Source organism: Lasioglossum baleicum, chromosome 4, assembly GCF_051020765.1.
Source record: "Lasioglossum baleicum chromosome 4, iyLasBale1, whole genome shotgun sequence".
Classification (NCBI taxonomy): domain Eukaryota; kingdom Metazoa; phylum Arthropoda; class Insecta; order Hymenoptera; family Halictidae; genus Lasioglossum; species Lasioglossum baleicum.
In genome coordinates this window covers 8924043-8947394 of record NC_134932.1, presented here as the reverse complement: position 1 = coordinate 8947394, position 23352 = coordinate 8924043, and the positions used below count along the sequence as shown (strand labels likewise).

General features: G+C 40.1%; 1 protein-coding gene across 1 annotated transcript; it reads left to right on the top strand.

Moving 5' to 3' along the window:
* Positions 1 to 354: 354 nt before the first annotated feature.
* On the top strand, positions 355 to 23296 carry LOC143208482 (uncharacterized). Its single transcript, XM_076422952.1, has 16 exons — positions 355 to 487; positions 3994 to 4232; positions 5078 to 5245; positions 5831 to 5992; positions 6082 to 6243; positions 6636 to 6843; positions 7267 to 7393; positions 9743 to 9745; positions 9844 to 10004; positions 10899 to 11084; positions 11127 to 11187; positions 11821 to 11969; positions 12044 to 12067; positions 12246 to 12497; positions 13427 to 14471; positions 22880 to 23296. Exons 2-16 carry the CDS (start codon positions 4021 to 4023, stop codon positions 23152 to 23154), a joined length of 3195 nt encoding a protein of 1064 aa, XP_076279067.1. The 5' UTR covers positions 355 to 487; positions 3994 to 4020; the 3' UTR covers positions 23155 to 23296.
* Positions 23297 to 23352: the final 56 nt, after the last annotated feature.

Sequence of the window (23352 nt, the reverse complement as noted above, 5' to 3'; positions counted from 1 at the left end):
GCAACGTCGAAGCGATAATAATAATCGAACGCAGTCACTTCGGTCAACTATGTTGCCGTTTACCTTGGGGTAGACGCAAAAGTCATTCTTCCCCCCTTTTCTTCTTTTCTTGCCAGAGGAGGATAACGAGCATACTTTCACCGTATTCAGTACTCGGTACTATGTAGTACCATTCGTTCTCGGCGCTCCTTCGTTCTGTTCCCAGTTTTAATGAGTGTTCAAGTCGATTGGTTTCAGTCGAAGAGTAGTGAAAACGCTGAAACGATGGCTGATTGTACCTCGAAAGATTCCCATTTCAATAGGGAAACGCGGCAATAATAGGCAACAATGCCTTCCTACACTCTTGCAATTCGCTACAGATCCTACAGGAGCTGGCAATTAACAAAATTACTCGATAGAACAATACAACAGCGCCCGCTCTAGCGAATACGTCGCCCCGGACAAACAGACAAATGGCCGCCCCTTAATATATACGTTTTAAATAAAGGTACACATTTTTTATTATCAATAAAAATCAAATCATTTTATTAAAATTTTAATGAAAACATATATTTAGAAAGAAACATGTAACATAACATTGATAATCAAGCAGTACAAAACAGTAGAAATTAATTAAGAAATATCTGTACCTAGCCACAAATTGTTAACCATATGGTATTTTTTACATTTTTAAATGCTATTACAAATGTGTATTATTGCACAAACAATCAAAATGCCATTATTTTGAAAATAAAACAAGGTAACATCAACTACGCTAAAATCACAAAAAAACTTTTTTTTCTTACTTTCAGTTCCACAAACTTCTTTATTTCATTTTTTAAATTTACTTGATCAGCAATTTCGTGCTTAATTGCCAAAATGGCCAAACCATTAGGACGATTTTGTGTAGCAGTCGAACGTAAAAAGTTCTTAATTAATTTTAACTTGGAGAAACTCCTTTCGCCAGTTGCTACAGTTATTGGTATCGTTAGCAATATTCTTAAAGCAATAGTAAGGTTCGGGGCAAAATTTAACTTTGTAATAAAGCTCAGTACATTGCTTAGGCTTCCTTTTTTGCCGAAAAGCGCAAATACTGCTGAAATTCTGAAATTTCCTCCGCAAATTCTACGTAACGTGAAATTTTCTATTAATTGGGTATTTAGCACATCAATATTTTTCTCACACTTTAGCCAAAATGGCGCCCCGGACAAATGTTCGGGTTGCCCGCTCTAGGGCAATACTGTACTAATACTGTTCATAAATTTCATCTAATCATTTGTGTAATGAATGCATAAATTCCCGTTTACATATTGCTTTTCTATGTTGCATCAAACATCTTTGCTACTACAAACTTGCAATACATCATACAAACAATTAACCATCTAAAACAGACCTCCAGCAGCTGATGGACACGATAACAATCATTATCGATTGTGATAAAAAAAAATCACACGACTGACTACCGAAGTTACAATGTTAATGTACAATTTATCACAAACATATAACAGTCGATATTAAATGACGCCAGCGGATATTCATACCACGGCGACACGAGGAGAAAATAATCGATCTCGACCATTCAACGAAATGATCGATATGCATAAGCGTTATCTTATCGCTTACCGGAGATTTCAACGATCATGAAACAGCGCGGCGTCGAGGCTGCTCGCAGTCTATATATATGTATTCGCATCCCGGTAAAAAAGTTAGACGATCGGTAGTACGTCGACTAAGGTGATCGTATCTGATACCTGAAGTCTCTCCAGCTCGATAATATCGGGCCAAGCGAACAGGTGTCGCGACGCATTCACGATTGTGGAGGTATTTTCAACAATATTGTAAAATATTACTCGAACATCGAAACTACTCCTGCTACAACTAAAAATACTTCGCTTCCTTCATACAATATTTATCTCGACTATTTGCACTGTCGAGCACTTAACGCGATCTATATATGCACATATATTGCTATAGTACTTTTACAATAAACCTAGCAAATGAAATAAAAATAAAAAGAATAAACATGCACGTAGTCGATAAAGTAGCGAACGCAAAATCAATGAAAAAAAATATGAACTGCAATTAATATATCGATACGCGTGATAAGGTGCTATGTTCAAGCGCTTGTGAATTTTGAGTTACGGTCAGTTGGCAACGATCTGAAGGAAGCCGACCGTCTAATCGATTATTGGGATCCATTCGAATTGGAAACATTAAATTTAATGTTCGATTGCTAATATTATCGTTGCTGTCTTTTTGAGATTGAAAAATAGAACATTAAGTAGGACATTAAATAGAACAATAGCCATTTATAGCGCGAATTGCACTTTATTCTCGGCACTGAAGTGATTCTGTTGATTTTATTTAATCGCGGTGGTAATTCAACTGCCTGTGCGAATCAGACGGTTTCGTTGCATCAGCACATTTTGATAGCGGCACAGATATATCAAATACAATCATATTAATTACAGCAAAAGAATATTTTTTCTGTTGTACATTTTTCATGCTTAAAATTGTGTTCGTAGAAACTTGTGCCTGATAATATGATCTTCTAACGGTTGTCGAATGGTTTATCTATTATTGAATTGAATTCCAGATATCTCGCGTTCGATATATCTCCTTCCGATTGTGAAATGTTCATGTTCATATCGAACCTTTGAAACTAATTTCAAGTGGCACGTAATCGATACCCGATTCAATATCTTAATACTTGATACTCATTGACGTTTTACATCGTATTTCTCCAATTTCTATTTATAAAATAATAGAAACTAAGATGGGTCATTCCATGCCAAATCGATCACTTTTTGACGTCACCAGCGTCGATTTTGTTCAAAATAAAATATGCTGTAGTCCATGTAAGATTAGGGGGGATTTAAGTCATCATTTTGTCGGTTTAGAATTTGTTTAAAAATTACAGGCCCCTGAAGTTTGTAATTTTTGCCCATTTTGGCGAAAACGGGCTTCACTTACGAATTTTTATCCCAATTAACTTTATAATGTCGAAAAATGTAAACGAATTCCTTTTTTGCGTTTTCTTCGATGATGGACCAGAGTGATTTAAACTTTGAAAAAAATGTGGTCGTATTCCTGGGAGTTTTCCCTTCGAAATGACCCCTTCATCAGAAGGATGGAGAATTGAAAATTGGCATTACAATGAGCTAGAACCCTCCGCTGTAAACCTCTGTTTGACTAGTAATTAAACCTAACAGTTTCATGAAACTTATGTTATGTAACTTATAATAACATAATAAATTATATGTAAATGCATTTTTGAACTTCTCTCGACCATAAAAGTTGATAAAATATTTTATTGAGATGACCAACTCAAAGTACTACATACATACATCGTTGCAATTCGGACGAATTTATGATCTTCCGGCTTTACGATCGTCGTGTCACGCGCGGAACCTCTGCTATGTTCACGCAGGTTGTTTGTTAATGTCGCTCGCGGTACGTCGCGATAGTGCAAACAATCAATTCTTTAACGGTCGATAAAATAAAGCCTCGAGCGGACCGATAAAATGTCTATCAGATGTCGGCCAGATAAAAAAGAATTCTTTTTTTCCGAGCGTCACGTACTTACCGAGAATCGTAACCGTAATTTTAAAGCTGTAACATTTGCGTACTTCACCGGTGCTCCTCGTGTGTAAAAGAAAAACCCGATCACAGGAGGAAAACCGATGGAAACACAATTGTACACTATGTCACACGTTACATAGATTACGAAACGATCTCTTGTTAGACGGTTCTTGTGCGTCACGATGTTACCGACGTGCGAAACGATTGATCACGTTTTTTCTTCTTCACACTCACTCGTATTTGTATCACTTTGTCTCTCACCCACTACAATAATGAACAAAAGCATCTATCTCACATCGACCTCCTGGAAACCTGTTTCCAACCTGTAAATTCCATAAAATGAAATCATCGATTACAGGAAATCAGACGACACACCACTTGGCACCTACAACTCAACAAATTTGAGGTTAAACATTTATTGAAATTGATCAGTTTCAGGATACCTCGACTCCGGGAACCATGTCTCCAGTGGAAGATAATTTGTTGACGCGAAGACTGATGTCTCTGGCTGATTCACATCACGAAGAAGATGACGAGGACACGTCTAGAGTACTAATTGCAAAAGGTGTCACTATGGTCATCTTATGCGTAGTCAGCACTTGCATGGGCATTCTACCGATGCAACTAGCGAAGTGTTTGAAATGGAACACCGCCGGCGTCACGAATCCGAGGTACATATCACCATTTCTCTGCACTTCCTATCTCCTACCGAGACAATAGCCAACTTTCGAATTTCATATATCCTAATTGCATAGGGATATTACCAATAAAAGTGTGCGAGAACTCGAAAGTGTCGAGTCGAATTTTTCCCGAGCACATTCAGGTTTTTGAACGTATCGAGAGATTCTTGACAACTTGTCGAGATTGTAGAGTAGATTGTAGATTAGACTGCAGATCTTTATGCAAAATAGAAAATGTGTTTGCATTGATTACAGGACACAGGAGCCAAATAAAAATTGTATTCTTCCTTTAAGTACCCGGAAACTAATACATACATTGATGCCCTTTCCACGGCTTTAAATTGTATGTACCCATTTTTGTCATAAATGCATAAAATTCGCAGTCTAGTAATTATCGAATATTATAGAATAATTATTGTAGAATATTAACCGTTTTCCGATTTTTGAGTTCTCGCACACTTCTGACTACACCAATCGGTCACGATGAAGATCATTTGTAACCTCCTTTCCAGTAACTTCTCGTCGAAGATAAATAACCGATGACTTAGTCCGAACTTCGAACAGCCCGTCACGTAATTTATCATTAACTCCGCGATTAACTTGAACGTGTACTTCGAAACAGGTGTGAACCTCCGTGTGAACAAACCGATAACCCAGTTGCATGTGGGTCGTTGAAAGTAAACACGTTGAGCGTGAAGTTTGCGCATTCCGTTATCAGCGAGACGATCGCGATGCAACCGTTACAAAGACGACCCCCGTGACGCAATCTCGTATTACAAACGGGACATGGGTCGATAAGCTAGGATTACACTGACCAATTGGATTTGTTACGGTAGATCGACCAGATTGGTGAGCTTGCTGCTTGGATTCGGCGGTGGTGTCCTCTTCTGTACCACTTTCCTTCACCTACTGCCGGAAGTGAAGGAAGGGGTGGAGGATCTTACACATGATGGCAAACTTCCGGAACTCAGTTTCTCGCTGGCCGAGGCTCTTACCTGTGCCGGGTAAGTGCATTTCGAACTTGTTATTCCCATTGCTATTTCCATCTGGAAATATTTTCAATGCAGTCTTCTCATTGGAAAAGAAGAACCCAACTTAACCCCTCGCCCTACGATGTATTTTACGGTTTCAGTAATTAGAACTCTTTCGTAGTTCGTATAATTTCCTAAAAAAGGAGAAGATTTATACCTATTGTATGCTTATACATATATTCTCCAATAGCTATGCATTAACAACACCAAAGTAGAATTTTATTTCGGTTTAAAGGAAATTATTAGCATACATATTTATTAGACTGAGTCCGACACGATATTGTATGGGTAGGGGTTAATGTATTTAGGTCCCGTTGCTAATGATCGTTGATGCGACGTAAAAAAAACAGTTAAAAAATAAATGATCACGAGAGGTACCGCGAGATTCGAATTGCGCGCCACTTTCGCTTATTGTTTCTTTCGCAGAATTGGATCGTTATAAACCAGAAACGGTGAACGAACTATGAAATTCGTGGAACGCTGGAAGGAGCTGGGTTCTCCATCAATTTGAAACATCTTTATAGCAGAATAATGAAGAATATTCAATTGGAATTTCAGATTCTTCATTATGTACTTAGTCGAAGAGTCCGTCCACACACACCTGAGGAACAAGCAAGCGAAAAGGGAAGAGAATTCGAAGAAAGATGTCAGCAAAAGCACAAACGAGTTGGTGGAGAATGGGCAAACACAGCCGAACTGCGTCAGCGGTCACTCTCACTTGTAAGAACGATTATGCTTGCCGCCCGTACTCGGGCCGGTTGTAAATCGTATGCAAATTACGCGGGATAAAAGTATGTTCGTTATTGTAGCAACGGCCACGGCCATTCGCACCACTTGCCGATCATAATGGACGAGAAAGATGACTTCGTCATAAGTTCCCTGCGGGGATTGTTAATAGTTCTCGGGCTGTCCGTGCATGAATTATTCGAAGGACTCGCTATTGGACTGGAGAGTTCAGCCACTTATGTCTGGTAGGTTTATCAATCGACGATGGAATCTTATTTAACAATGAGAAGAAAAAACTACACTGTTTATCGTTGAGTCACACAGAACCAGATGTTTATGCAAATTCGCGTTCTTCCGACTTACATACAGCAGATACTGGTAGTTAAGCTTTTAACTTTGTTGCACATTAGGTCGTTCTATAAATGGAGATATATTTATAACCGGTTCATTAATCACTCCGAACGACCTTGATTGCAATTCGAAACTCGGTTAAATATATTAATTATCATTAATACGCTGGAACTTTTGTTAGTAGACAGCGGATCTTTATATTTTTAATTTTTTGAAAAAATTGATGCAATTGCTTGATTAAATAATTTTGTAACCAGTTTTGTTTCAATGCTATTGTTCTTTCCAGGTACATGTTCGCCGCGGTTGCAGCCCACAAGTTCGTCATTGCGTTCTGCATCGGCGTGGAGCTAATAGCATCAAACACCAGACGATACCTTTCGGTCATTTACGTTTGCACATTTGCGGTCGTTTCTCCTTTGGGGATCGGCATAGGAATGTGCCTGGTCGGAGGCGGGAGCGCAGCCGCTAGTGGCATACTTCCGGTCTTGTTGCAGGTATACTTCTTCAATCACTGCGACTCTTGTTTCACTCATCAACACGTGCGAACTATTAGCTCATCAAGCAAATTTGTGATTCATTGGACATTGTGAAGAGTACTCCTGTATCACACAGCTGTCCATACAGTAAACTTCCGTATATAACGCGACCAAAAAGCTGTTTAAAAAGACTGCATATTTGTACATTTTTTATGTGTTGATCAGATACATCTATGTGTACAGTACTTTTAAACAATTTTGTGGTCGCGTTGTACGGGAGCTGATTGTAGATTATTATCAGTGTTGAGTTTCAATGTCCACTTCTTACACAGGAAAATGTTTGCAATAGAGTACGCTCGCAAAATAAAAACCTGGTTGTTCTAGCGTTGTAGCTTGTTCGGTAGAAATTCTGAAGCCAGTTAACATAATTTTCTATTGCAGGGTCTAGCTTCCGGTACTCTACTGTACGTCGTATTTTTCGAGATACTCCAAGAGCACAGGACCGGCATGAAGCAGTACTTGTCTATCATTCTAGGATTCATTGTGATGTTCGGACTGCAGATATTAAGTGAGTACAATCAATTACATCATTCATAACAAATATATGGTAAACCAATCAAAATTGCGTTCAACTGTTCTCAGTTATTTGACCTTTGCGCGATCTCGATCAAACTGTATATTCAGAAAAATATAATATTTGAACAAGAATGAAATTCCGAAATATAAACAATTTTGATTGGTTCACCTCTCGCGTTGACAAGCGATAAGAAAGCTTGCGGGATAATACATAGCGAGTAAGAGACGTTAGGTCTGGGGCAAGATCAAGAAACATTGTGAGGATAAATTGCAATGAGTTATACGTTGATAACGCGTGCCGAGGCGCGAAGAGTGCGATAATTCAAAAAGGCAAACGCGATGAAATTATTGGTGCACTCTGTGCGTATAAATCTGAGCGTGTCAATACTCAGTTATCAGTAGACAAAGCACGCGATTTTAAACAACTCGAGGACACAGCTGGCATTCGAGCCAACGTCCGCGATAGTATAATCCGGGGAAATAAGTATATACGAGAAAAAATCTAGGAGGAAACAGTTTTCCTCTATCTTTTTCCTCGTACGTCGAAATGCAAGTACGTTGAAGTTGTTGTCAACATAAAGTTGCAATTTTTAGCTTCCTTCGAAATTATCTGTACACAACGTGCTACGGTATCTATTGTTGATTAAAGCAACGAAGTAGCAGAAATCGTCGCACATAATTTATAAATTATCTACAATGTTTACTGGTAACATTTGTTATTCAAATGACTGAACAGAAATTTCTAGAGAGAAGCTGACAGATAATAACTTATTCTGTTCGAACCATATATCGCCCACATAAAAACCGGAATCATGTGAGGGTATATGTAGGTGCTCGGTGTTACTGGTAACTCTGGTAGCGAAACTTTTTCTGCACGAATGGGTCGAGTCTGCGTGACCGTTGCCGAAGTGCCTTTCACCGTGAAATCAGCTTCATACATTTGTACGCGGGCACCGAGGTAATTCATGGTCGGCTTGAGACATTTACCTGTGGACTTAGCCGAGTTTCGAACGATTTTGTTTGCTCGAATTATTTCAGGATAAGAAACCGTGCAGATAAACGATTTAATGCTTCAATGGCAATATTTGGAGTTCGAGAATACACTTATCGCTCCGATGACTCACACTCTGAACAAACCGTGATCTACATAGAACAAATGAATCACGTTGTGTACCAAGCCACCGCTTTCTTCACACAAAACAAACGTAAAGTCGTCGAAGACGTTGATGATACGCTGATTTTTATTTAATAATTGAACAAAGCCGTAACTTTCACTGCAAGATAACATGTCAAATCTGTTCTGCGAACAGTAGACGGTGCTTTTCACAAATGCAAAATGTTTGGACCTTCTAATCTCGAAGCGATTCAACTTCGTTGTAGACAATTAACATTCGTCAACATTAAATTTCTCTTCTAAATTCTCAATTGTGCCATGCATATTGTCCGATCCTGTAGTTGCTCGAATTTGCAATGGACGACTGGCGTCCCATCAGTTCCCAGAAACTCGTATCGATCGAGCAGTGATGAAAATCAATCAACACTCGACGGTCATTCTCCGCGCTTCAATGTAATACTCATTGGCTCCTTTTTTTTTTACTACCATCGTCGTTATATAATTATGTTTACACGTGCATAGATGCACATGCAACGTCCGCTATTGTTGGATGAAATTTTCTCTTTTCGCGTTATTGTGATTGGTTGTTTGCGGATCGCTCGTCGCTGGTTTAGCGATTGTTACCGCTGTCAGCAAGTAGGTCAAATAGAGCTCTAGCTATTCCAAGTTCTATAGAACATTGATATATGGGTTGAGGACGACTAATGGACCACAGTTTATCTTTTAAACAAAAAATGGTTGTTACGTCAAGTTCTTGTTCGCGAGGATACTGGTTATTGAGGGAATGATACTCCCAATTTTTGGTGTAGAGGGTGATTCTGGGAACTGGGACAAACTGCTGCTCTAATTAAGTAGTATTAACAATGGTAGAGACACCCACATAGCCGATAACAAATTGCGCAGCAATTTTCAATTACAGAAACCTCAAGTTTGGACTCGCATATCGCGGATAGCATTAAATTCGAAGTGTTGTAATTAACGGTAAAACAAATTTTTAAATTCAGATAAATGTATCGATGCATCCACATAAAAAATAGGGTCATAAGAAGTTAGGACGTATTATGACATATGATTTTTTCCTCTATCAATTTTGTATATTTTTACTTAAAGAAGAGCAGTACCTTGTCCCAGTTCTCAGAATCGCCCTGTATACATATTGTTGGTATTGGAACAGTTTGTGAAATGGTTCGTGCAATTTGAACTTCTTCGAACAACTGCATGTTTCAGCCAGTAAATAAAAGACCGATTCTGAACAGTGTCGAAACTGTTACGATGATCCTGCTGACAAAAACGATTATGATCGCCTGAGGTGTCGGTTATTCGAACAGTTTGGAAACTGGGTGTTGCTGGAGTTCGTGCGACTGAAAGTTCGGGGGATAACTGCAGACTGGAGCGGTTTCGAAACAATTTGAACTTTTACAGAACGCTAATAGGAAGTTTATGGGGCGAGCGGGCAAGAATCATTATAACAGCATTCACGTCGGTTTACGTGAGCGCATACAATGAGAGTCGACGGCCCGGGGAAGGAGAGAACGAGTAGGTTGGTAGGGAAGCAGCATGATGGAAGGGGAAGAGAGCAGGAAACGATTCGGCTTGAACTATGTAAGACGCGAGGGGATCGAGTCGAGTCCCCAACAAGCCCCGGAGTGTCGGATTCACCGTCGCACCGCGTGGAACTATCGTTCCTCTTACTGAATAGTTTTGCGGTGGCTCCTTCGGTTTCGTGTTCCAGTTCGAAAGAGAAACTTGTGCGGAAAAGTGCTATCGGTTCGCGTGCATCATTGCGAATGCGCTTCGCAGTACACACATAGTTGCTCCGAACCGGTCGACAGTGTTCGTTCAACTGCCCTGAAACATCCTCCGGTTTCGAAACAATCAGAGTGAAACCATGAGGAACGATCTTCATTGTCAAAGATGACACATCTAACAAGTATACTTCCTATAGTTTATCTCTCGTTTCGATCTCTCTTGAGAGTTACCAGTTAATGAAGATGTGGTGAGTGCAGTGCCTGGCGAGGACTACCATCTGCGTGCTCGAGCCGCTTTCGTAATTAGTATAATTGCTCCCTGTCGCTCTTAGTTTGTCCCGATACTCTGTTTAGAATCCCTCCGAGGGATCCTGTGATAGCAGTGACAGCAGATCAGGATAAACACAACGTGTTTCGTGTATAGTATTCGTAGCAGCTCCTTCTAGACGCTTTTAAATTCCTTGTAGATTGTCTTCGCAGCAGATGTAGTTGTTCTACCGTCCTTCCTTGAAAACTGGACTGTGTTTACGACTCCTTTTTATCGTGTCACAAGGAGCTGGTTATCTGCGGAAGGAATAATTTACGAGCTTCACTCGTTTTCGCGCGCAACAACTATACTGCGTCGTACCTCGTAGCGATTTGTTAATATAATAACCATTACTCTGCTTGTGGCTGGTACCCTTCGCAGCGGTGCAATTGTCTTCCAAATCTCGATTAGGATCGCTTCGATCATCGAAAGAGAAACTTTCGAAAGTTGCCCCTTTCAACGAAATCCATCAGGATTCCAGAAGTCTGACCAATTCCGAGTAAACATCGGTTCGGTAGGTCCACTTTCATTGTTCAAGGACGAGTTCTTTTTTTAGCAACGACCGGAGATGATTTTCCGGTTAGCTACACCTTTCGAACAGACGCAGATTCGTCGTGGTAAAAACTATCCTTAAAGATCGCACAGGTTCAGCGTCGGATTAAAATTAAACCGTTACCCTTGTGGAGAACTGAATCCTAAGCATAATAGAATTACCGGAGCCATCAATATAGCAGGATTAAAGCTCCGTCCTATTTTACCGGACAATTATCTTCGTCGAGAAGCGGACTCTCGATTTTCCTATTAGACAGATTAAAATCTGCTCGAATCGCGGCGTACCGATCCGCGGAAATCCCACCAGCGCAGTTTTATCCGCAGAAACACGAGACAATGATGCATTCGCGCGTCCTGGAACCAGGCGAGCGAAGCCACGCGCACGTGTTGCAATATTTCACTTTTCCTTTTCTGAAAGTGTGAATGGAGCACGTTGCGAAACACGCTGTTGCTAGTTCGTTTTTCTCCTTTAAAGACGCGTCGCAGTTTTTCCTCTTCCAAGGACGCGGGAGCAGTTCAATCGTCCCGTTCGCAGAGAGTGTAAAACAAAGCTCGTGCATTGTCCGTGTGCCCCGCGCGACTGCGCAAAGGACGTTAACACCCTCGGCTGGCAAAGGGCAACCCGCGGAACCTTCCCCCTCGTTCGTCAAATGCGTGTCAAGTGAAAAAGTAGCCGCACCAATCACCTGATCGAACAGGGAACAGACTAAAGTATCGATGCAAACGGCTAGCTGAACTAGAAGGTCGTGATGACCGGTGGAAAAGACGAGAGGAAGAAGGATTTAGTGAAGTGGTGGCAGGAGACAACAAAAAGTGCGATCCACGGGATCTGAGAAGAGTAGAAACAGTTGGGAAGATTTTTAAAAGAGGACACACAGGATTAACGAGATTCATCATTGATTGAATCAGGTTGATCGTTAGAGACATTCGAAGGGAGTGAAACCAGTTGGAAAGGCTGAATTAATTTTTCAAGTCGACGAAGTCGAACGGGAAGATTTCTAGAAGAGTCAAGAGACTATTGGGAAAGTGATCCACAGGATTAATGAGATTCATCGTTAAGTGAATCAGGTTTATCGTTGAAGATATTCGAAGGGAGTGAAACCAGTTGGAAAGGTTGAATTAATTTTCGAAGTCTAACAAAATGGAGGAAACAACGACGTCCACGATTCTGCTGGTAGCGAAGATAGGAGCCATGGTCGGCCTTGGCTTCGGCTCCCTGATCCTCGGCATGCTTCCGCTGATTGTCGGACGGTACAGGATGAATCATCGTCAAAAACGACACCGCGGGATTTCCAGCAATTCCAGCACCTGCACGTCCACGTCAGTTTCGAATGCTTTCGGTCCCAGCAACGCAACCACGTCCACGAACTCGCAAGTACGTATTAACCGAGGGACGTTCTTTCAATATTTTCGCTTGCGGGTTTCAATGTTTCGTAAATAGAACCCCGACCGGTATAACGAGTGTCGCGGACGATAAAAAGTGAGTAATCGCTGCTAACACACGGCACGCTAAGTACAATTCAAATATTTTCTCGCTGCGAAACTCTTAAAACGTTTTACACAACCTCGCTTCTTCTTTTCGATCGATTGAATTCGCCGGTCGAGGTTCACGGTTTTACGAAATTGTTGTCCCTGCAGAAACTGCTTGATCGAAATCGGTAGCGTTCAATGAAATATTAGTATTTTCAATTCATTTCAAATTCATAATTTATTTAGTATACTTGAAAATCAATTTTGACTACATTCCTTGACTACAATTTTGAATAAAATCATAGTTATGACTAGACTACGGATGTTTATGCAACTTTCATTTTCTGTAGAGAAATTACAAATCTTTAATTTTTAGTGGTAACAGCCTTCGTAGATCGAGAACAAATAAAGATTGTACTAAATTCTGTCGAATTTAAAGATCTTTGCAAGCCATAAATACACGAAGATCCGCAGTCTAGTTACGACAAACTCCGACGTTTCTATTCTTGCACGATCAAGCAAGCAGTTCCGATTTGATGCGACTTTTATGAACATTGGCGTGGCAGTTGTCCGTGGTCTTTCAAATATCGACGGCTAGCAAAAGAGTTTCTTAATAGATTGTTCTGCAACGGGAAAATGTTTATTTTGCATGAAACGAATTTTCTCGATCAAGCACTTTCTGCGGCAAAACTCCCTCAAGAACGTTTCCGGTAGAATATGGCCTTGATACCAAGACGCCGAAGTATCCTCGCGGTCTCCGAATGAAACCGGAGCCACGAAAGGTCGCAAAAAATTCGCTAAAATGACAAATGGGAACATGTCCTCCCCCCTTAGGGTCTGCACACGTCCCTGCTCCTCTGTTTCGGCGGCGGCGTCCTGCTGTTCACTACGTTTCTGCACCTGGCGCCGGAAGTGCGCAGCAGCGTGGAACGTCACCAGTCGAACGATCAACTACCAACGCTTGGTACCTTGAGTCTGTCGGAGTTGTTGTTCTGCGGCGGTTTCTTCCTCGTGTATTTCGTCGAGGAGGCTGTTCACGCGGCCCTAACAGGGAAACCAGAGTCTTCGGAAGCGCTTTTGTACCGGACGGTATCGGTGCGCAGATGCAACAATAATCAGCCTGGTGCATCTTCGGGGACGTATACAGGGTCAACGACCACGGTATCTACGACGACCAGATCCACTTGGAAAGAGGACATCGAGTCCTCGGAGGACAACGACTCGAGCAAACGGTCCACGCATCATCTGGATAACCTGGATGGCAAACAGGACAAGACTTTGCCAGCCATATTCGTCTTGTCCTCGCCAACAGGGCTGTCCTCTGCGGAACGTCATCATGCAGATCACGCGAGACACTCGTCCTCCGTTGCTGATCTAAATCATTACCCCAGGACGAAGCATCACGAGCATAAACACGTAATGACGAAGAACACGTCGATTCAAGGACTCTTGACTGTCCTGGCGCTTTCGTTCCACGCCATCTTCGAAGGATTAGCTGTTGGTCTAGAGCCATCGATAGCGTCTGTCGTCTACCTAGCCGCAGCAATCGCCACTCACAAATTGGTGATTTCATTTTGCGTCGGTATGGAATTGTACGTCGCTGGAGCCTCAACTAGAACCACTCTAGGTTATATGACGATATTTTCAATGGTAACCCCCATCGGCATAGCCGTAGGACTAGCTCTAGGACACTTCAAGAACGACAGCGAGAATCTAGGCCCCACGCCTACGATACTCCAAGGAATGGCCGCCGGGACTCTGCTCTACGTGGTTTTCTTCGAGGTTCTGGCACGCGAGAAGGCTAACGAGAAAAGTGGACTCTTACAGTTGATGGCCATAATCGTCGGGTTCATGCTGATGTTGGGCCTACAAATCGCCAGTGAGTGTCTTCCTGGCGTAACGAATCTACCGATAACCTTTCCCCTCTTCCCGAGAACTCTCTAATCTTTGTCTCCTTTTTTTACGTCATTCCGATCTAATACTCGAACACCGATCGTGCTCTATTAATAAGAGGCCACAATCAGTTTGGAGGCTGACTTTCATGAACCGTTTCAGGCCGCTGTGCTGGTGAAAGTGGGATCTCGTGATCCAGCCACAAATTGATCTACACTTTCGCAGCATTTTTATTTCAAATCGACTGGGACCGACGAACTTTCGATAAGGAAAGTTCTGGTCCTTTTATTTGTTGTTCTCGGAACAACGAGACCATTCTTCGTAGATACTAATGTGCATTATATAAAAGAGCACACTTTCTCCAGTAGATACATTAGGATCAATGTCCAGGGTGTACAAAGGTACACGCCCGTCCATAAATCACCGAACACTTGCTTATCTTCGACAAAATGGTAATTAACGAATACAAGCTTCCAGCTTGATTTTATATGTATATAAACATATACATATACTATTTGAATAAATGTTGGAAAAAAGACATTGAGAAATTGTGGGATGATTATGGACAGCTCCGGAAGCCAAATTGGAAAACAATTTCCCCACATTATTTGACATTTGCATCCTGAATAAGCGTCTGGTGAATTCTGTGGACGGGAGTGTATTTTCTGGGAATATAAAAGTTTACAAGGCTTTTAAAAAGATTGTAGGACGTTCGAAATATCTCTAGAAGCTACGCATACGTATAGAGGCCAAATGGTAGGTTTGATTAAAATGGCAAAAGTAATTAAATGTCTCGAACTTGTCACCGTTGACGACGAGAATATGCAGCTCCCTGTTCAGAAAACTGTTTCGAGCTGTCAGTCAACCGGTCCCACTAATTTTGTTCACGATAACGGTATCGGATTAAAGAACGTTTTGGCAGGCTTTCGTCTCTCTTATTCGCGATCCATCCGCCTCGGTGCAAACCTATCGCAGGTACGTCCTTGATGCAATCACCTCCCACGTGTTAGTCGAGCTCGTGGAAACGTCTATCGATTTGACGAACAACCCAGTAACGACGTCCAAAAAGTCAGGGCCACGAAAACCATGACTCCGCACAGCTGATCCTCTCTGGCAAAATAAATCCATTATCTTCTCTCCGTGAGCCGAAAACTCATGGCGAATCTTGCTGAAGCGACCGGATCGCTTCACCTTCGAATAATTCAATTCTGCACGTAAATCGAATCTGCATATACTGTTAGGAGCATAACTGATCACACACTTTAAATCAGAATAACTTTTTTATGAATGGACCAAACGACTTCAATTTCTCTGTAAGGCTAGAAGAATTAGTTTAGTAAATGACGGCTAATAAATATGTTGAAAAACAATAGTAAAGATTGATTTTTACAACTTTTTTTTTCAAATTTTAAAGATGTGTGTGTGTGTGTGTGTTTTGTAAACTCGTATAAATTATATACGCTCTCAAAATTTCATTGAAATTGGTTAATTCATTTAGGAATTATAAACGATCAAAAGTGGTAAAAATGGCAATTATCGGCCGGAAATCATGAAAAATTGCAATTTTTACCATTTTTGATCGTATACGATTTCAGAACTTATATTATTATGTAAGTACGAGTTTACAAAACACATCTTTGAAATTTTCATTATTGGCCCAGCTAAAAAAATTGTAAAAATCAATTTTTACAATTTTATGAAGAAATTGGTTAGATGAAATATAAAATAGTAAAAAATTTAAGAAATTCAAAGATATTGTAATGTTGTTTTTAATGTAATAAAGTCGTCAAGGAGTGAAATCAATTTTTATGTTATTCCTGCTTCCCACAATCAATGCCAAACATTTTTATTTTGCATGAAGATCCGCAGTCTAGTGATCAGTCATGCTCCTAACTGTAAATTCAATATTTTCTGCAATCGATGTCTAAAACTTCTCATTTCGTCTTTTGTTACTATGTATTTCTGTTATTTATCGTTAGAATAGATACTCGAAAAGGGTCAAAATGGCAAGGAGGCCTGTCGAGGTCAATCATAACACGATAACCAAATTGTTATCGGACCTTCTGAAGATGCAGTATCGTCTTGCGCGACTGATCCGACCCGAATAATTCGCTCTTACAGAGATTTTCGTCGATCGAGATAAACGCGTGCAATCTACACTGAATCATATATGAAGAAACGCCGGAAGTTCCGAACAGACTCTCGAGTTTGGTCACTGACCGTTTTTCACGCAATACGCCAACGTTCGCGCGGAATAACGGAGGCAGTTTGCGTGCCAGTTCCCTTTAAAGAGACTTTAACCCCGTCTACGCATCTGATTACGAGAATGTACAGATTGACATCTATCCTCCTCTTCCTCGAGCACGTATTAGGTTGTTGCATATGAAATGTCCGATTTTTAACAATGACATTAAACAAACGCAATTTTCTACTCAATGTATACTATCTAGAAATTTCAAGTTTCTTGATTGTATCACGGTAAAAATAAGACATTATCGTCATTCACGTTTTTCATTTACAAGATTGTTATCTTGATTTTGTAGTTCTTTTTTACCATCAACGACTAATAAGTTAATTAATCACCACATTTTGACCAGGAATTGCATAAAAGTTATTTTTCCAGACATATAAAAGGATTACACGACACTCGTGTTGGTTAACGTTCAAATAAACTTTGTTTAAAAGTAAAATTATACATCTGAATTAAAATTGAACATAAGATATTAACACTAAACGTACCGAGCTATAAAAATAACAGGCACGTGGTTGCCTTATAAAAATGACAAGAATTCATTTATTTACACTTCGCGCGATTTCTTATTATAATATGCGCTCTAATAAAGACATTTCTGAAATCATTTCTTATGAAAGCATCTTTACAATTTCATTAATTGTGAAATAAAAGAATCTAGAACCGGTTATTTGACCGGTCGTGATACGTTTACTGTTAAGGATTAGCTTTGTACCTCAAAGTTTTATACATACAGGGTGTTAATTTTAACTCGAACACCTAAATTATTTCCGCTACTATTAAAAGTAAGCAAGAATAACTAAATAGGATGTACATGGTTTTAAGGCGTGCATCAGATAGTAATAAAAAAAATCGTTTGAAGATCATTTTAACGGTTATTTAAGGTCACCGTATTTTTTTGCACATTAACATGTATTTTTCGTAATGCAATGTGGTAGTCGGCGTCAAGATGAGTTCAACGACGTACACACCATGACCTTGAAGTGAACTTCAAGGCGAAAAAATCAGTTTCAGTTTGAAGAATACAGAAGTAATAAAATGAAAAGGGTAATATCACCTTATTCATTACCGTCTGATGCACGCCATAAAACCATGTACATCCTATTTAGTTATTTTTTCTTACTTTTAATATTAACGGAAATAATTTAGGTGTTCGAGTTAAAATTAACACCCTGTATAATAAACCTATAGACTGTAACAGCATTTCTTGGTCGAAACGTTTTACAAGTAGACTGCGGATCTGTATGCAAAATAAAATTTGTATACATCAATTATAAGCTGTTGAAGCTAAGTAACAATTTATTTTCCTCATTAATCATTTTTGTATGTTAAAAATAGCATATCGACACTGTTAAACTCATCTAATCTTTTTAGTGTTATGAATTACACCTAATCGTTTTCGTCATAATTGCATAAAATCCGCAGTCTATTTATAAGAGTCACATTCTACAATCGGACAATTCATATGCAACAACCTAATGCATACGCGCACGCAACGATCCACATCTTCTTTTTTCTTCCCTTTCCGTGTTACTCGACGAACGGCTCCGAACATACGCGACAGCTCAATTGCAATTAGGCTAATGACTCCGATAAATCGTACACGTACCACGGTTGAACACCGCCGGGGAAATGATTCGTGCCGCTGAATCAGTTCAAGCTTGCGGGACGAACGGCACGAATCATTCGACCGCCGCTTTCGTGGCAACGCTCGGAGGATCGTACAAGATTCGTCGCAGCTCGGCCAGCAACAATCAAACTCGGATGTACCTATTAACCTATTAATTCGCGAAAAGTACGTGATATTATGACGGCTGCACGCTGCCCGCCCCGCTGGTTGTTGTTTATCGTTCCACCAAAAATTAGTTTGCGGTTCAGTTTGTTCATATATCCCTGAATATACTTCTTGAAATCTGCAGGAAATAATGACGATTACATAAAGAATGACGGCGACAACGAACAAAATCATAAAAATAAATGAAAATGAATTTAAGATACAAAAAAGCGAAAGGTTTAACCCCTTGCCTTACAATATCGTGTCTAACTCGTGTTGAAGATTATGAAGATATCCCTGAATATACTTCTTGAAATCTGCAGGAAATAATGACGATTACATAAAGAATGACGGCGTCAACGAACAAAATCATAAAAGTAAATGAAAATGAATTTAAGATACAAAAAAGCGAAAGGTTTAACCCCTTGCCTTACAATATCGTGTCCGACTCGTGATGAAGATTCTGAACAGATTCTGATAAGAATGTATGTTAATCATTTCTTTTAAACCAAAATAAACTTCTCTTTTGATTTTGTTAATATATAACGATTGCAGAACATATAGGCATACAATTTATATCAAATTCCTCCTTTTTACCACGTTTTTTTAAAAGTTCTAATCACTGAAACCGTAAAATAAATCGTAAGGCAAGGGGTTAAGACGACTTTGAGACCTGCATAAAAAAAAGACCCTTTTTCGATTCCCGCACAAAACAAAATCATTACGGTAGGTCACGTACACCGTAGAGATGTGTAATCTGAAGAGTGAAGCGGCGACCTTGAAACATGCCCGACGCGTTAGGGAAGGGAACCACCTCCGGCAACACAGGATTCTGAACAAAAGATCAATTTCGTTCGTTTAGCAGGTATTCGTGACGACCGTAACATATCACATGTCCAAGTATCATTACGATTGATCTGAAGAGCACTCGCGTTGAATCGACGTCGCATCGTTCCTCCCCGTAAAAGGTTTGACGATCGCGACATTTTACCGGCGAACGCAGGGTTGTTTTCAGTTGTTGTCTGAAATTATATTACAGGGTCTTTATCATGGCCGATTAAGTGCATAACCATTGGTCGGACGGAATGCGTTTCTTGCCCACCTTGATAACTGCGAACGAGTCACTCGAGAGAGGTCTAGGCTCTGGGGACCTAGAAAGGAGGGCTTCGTAATGACAGCCGCCTTTGTGGTACACCGTCGACCGTTATACAATTTGATTTCACGGTGTGTCGCCGCTCGAAGGTGTACGTACACGTGAAACGAAACGACGGTGTACTTACATTGATGCCATTCGATTCAAGAAGATACGAAACACAATAAACACGACGCGTGTATTATTCAGTCGCATTGTTTACATTCTGCCGAGCAACTCCCCGTTAGCTATCTCATCGTTTATCTTTACCATAGACCAGCGGTTTCCAACCTTTATGCTACTACCTCCCTTAAAAAAAATGTTTTTCCGCGCCTCCCTATCTTTTAATAGATGTAATAATATAGACACGTTTTAAATAATAATAACTCTTTATTACAAAAAAAATACTGGAGCAAAAAAAATTTTGGCGCCTCCCCTGATAATAGTCCGCGCCTCCCAGGTTGGAAACCGCTGCCATAGACGATAGTTTTGCAGTATATAACTAAGAAGGAAATGACTTTGACAAATTAATTTTCATTAATTAATTAGCAAGTTAATTCTCTGCTAGTAAGTCGTGGGTTTCTCCTTTTTTATTATAGTATCTCATAAGTGGACTTCGGATCTTTTTATGCAATCATAAAATTTGAAAATTTTCAAAAACTGCTACGATATAAAATATAACAGAATTTAGTACGATTTTAATTTGTTTCAGATCTAAAAAGAGGCTACTACTTTTTTAAAATTCGTCAACAAAAATTGAAAATTGCATTCACCGATATCAGGTTTCATTATCGAGTGGCTATCACTGTGTCTTTACTTATCGATTGAATTTTTCCTCTATCCTAATCGTCGATTTCATGGAAACAAGATAAAAATTGTGCCACTGAACAGACGATAACGTTATCATTCCATTCTCAGAAGTATTTATTCAAATATTAACGTTTTGACTTTATCATCGGTCAATTGAAAATTTCTTTGAAATCGGTTAACTGGTTTACGAATTATAAACGATCAAAAGTGGTAAGAATGGCAGTTATACGCCGGAAATAATGAAAAATTGCAATTTTTACCATTTTTGATCGTATACGATTTCAGAATTTATTGTATACGAGTTTACAAAACACATCTACGAAATTTTCGTTATTGGCCCAGCTAAAAAAGTTGTAAAAATCAACTTTTACTATTGTTTTTCACAATTCCGACCAAATGCGTTTTTTCAACATATTTCTTAAACGTCATTTGCTAAACTAATTCTTCTAGCTTTACAGAGAAATTTAAGTTGCTTGGTCCATTTATAAAAAAGTTATTCTGATTTAAAGTGTGTGCGATCAGTAGACTGTGGATTTTATGCATTTATGACAAAAAAATGGGTACGTTCAGGGTGTATAAAATGTAATGGTCATCCGTCGTAGGGGTGGATCTACACCTCTAGATCGGTGGAAATTTGTAAGAGAAACTTTCCGCAAAATTATTCATAACAAAGAAAATCGTTGCTAAAATTGTTTTTCACATCAATACCTTCCGACCGTGTCTATGAGACAGAACATACTCGTATGCGTGCCGTGGCTCGGTCGATAGGCCCGTACCAAAAAAGTGACCGTCTCCCTGTCCATTCGAATCATAAATTTGATGTTGCAAAATGTGTAAGAATATTAATCCTACATTATAAAATACTAATGTCAAGTATAGGTACTTACAAATTTTTCAGAATCTTCTGTTCCTCCGTCGGATCAACAGGACACTGCCTTTTGCGCGGATACGTCTTATTAATGATGAAGCACAAAACACCACACTTCTACACAATCACTGGACACTACGCAACACACTTTCCGAAATAGTGACAGCGAACGGGAAGAAGTTACTCCGACCACACGGTCAAAATAGTACTGCGGTTGTCATCTAGGTTTTTTCGTGAATGGTTAAGGGTGGATTTAAGTGGGGAAAGGTTGCTTGTTAATTGGACGGGGGTGTGTCGGAAGAACTTTAGGTTGAGAAGTGGGGAAAGTGTCAAAGAAATTCCTTTTGGTAATGTCTTTGGTCGTCAATGACATGATTTATGAAGGCAGTCCGCTCGTCGCTTCGATGGGTCCGTCGCACGTGTTGTCGATCTGTCGGGGTTGAAGTTATCGGAGCGCGGTGGTTGCAAAATAATCGGCTGGTTCGGAACCGAGTCGCATGCGTTTTTTGCTTGCTATAACGTCCTTTACAGGTGACAACCGCAGAATTATTTTGATCGAGGTCGGAATAACTTCTTTCCGTTTGCTGTCACGATATCGGGAGTGTATTGTGTAGTGTCCAATGATTGTGTAGAGAAGTGTGGTGTTTTGTGCTTCATCGTTAATAAGACGTATTCGCGAAAATAGCAATGTCCACTTGATCCGACGGAGGAACAGAAGATTCTGAAACATTTGTAAGTACCTATACTTGACATTCGTATTTTATAATATAGGATTAATATTCTTATATGTAACAATGAATATAAGGCATTCTTTCACATTTTGCAACTTCAAATTTATGATTCAAATGGACAGGGAGACGATCACTTATTTGGTACGGGCCTATCGAATGTCCCTTTTTTGTCTCGAGGCACTCACACGATTATGTTCTGTCTCATTGACACGGTCGGGTGGACTGTAATAGTAGGCTTTTGTCTATACGTATAACTCCACACAATCATATTATGCAAAAACTTTAACAGCTTATATCTGAATAACTATTTGTTTGCGACATGTGGCTTCTTTCAAACTTTTTCTTTTCTGGATGAGTGGAAGGTGTTGATGTAAAAAACAATTTCTCTTACAAATGTCCACCGATCCAGAGGTGTAGATAGATGCACCCCTACGACGGATGACCACTACTTTTTATACACCCTGTACAATTTAAGACAGTGGAGGTATTAAAAAGATTTAAGGCCACCAGTGTACTAGTTTCATCTTAATGACATATTTAAAAGAAGAATGAAATTTTTATTTGGCTCCTGTATCTTGCAATCAATGAAAACATTCTCTATTTTGCATAAAGATCCGCAGTCTAATGATCAGTTATGCTGCTAATTTAATATCGCTGTACCTTCCTTGGGTAAAGGTCAACCTCTGTCGCGACCGAGATTGAAGAAATGAAACGTTATAACAGGCTGATGCATCCGGTGTCAGCTTGGCATTATTTACGGTAGACGGTGGTCGGATGTCAAGGAGCAAATAACCGGCGGTTACTTAAAAAATCATTTTGTGTTCGCAGCGGCGCATTCCCACTCCCACTCGCATTCGCACGGCGGTCACTCGCACGAGCACGACCACGAGGACGAGAACCACCACGAAGATGATCACGACCACGAGGCGGATTCCCACGAGCCAATGCATTTGACGAGCAGCGAGAAAATACTTACCGGTACGATCGACCGGGTGACAGAGACTGTAACAGAGGCTGTCACAAACTATCTTTCCTCCTCGACGCAATTCCCAGCTGGCGTTCGACAAAGAAACGGCACGATAACTCTCGCAGATAGCAGCTAAAAATTCGTCCGAGGGTGAAATCCCTCAATCGAGGCGCCAATAGTTCCTCCGTGAAGATAGATGTCACTCGATCGGTACTTACTTTCGGGGATACCAATCGCGCTACTTAGAGTACACCGACAGCTTCTTGGGAATTGAAAAACACGCAATTGAGAAATTTAGGAAGCACGTTTCGTAGATATGTATCAATTAAATGTA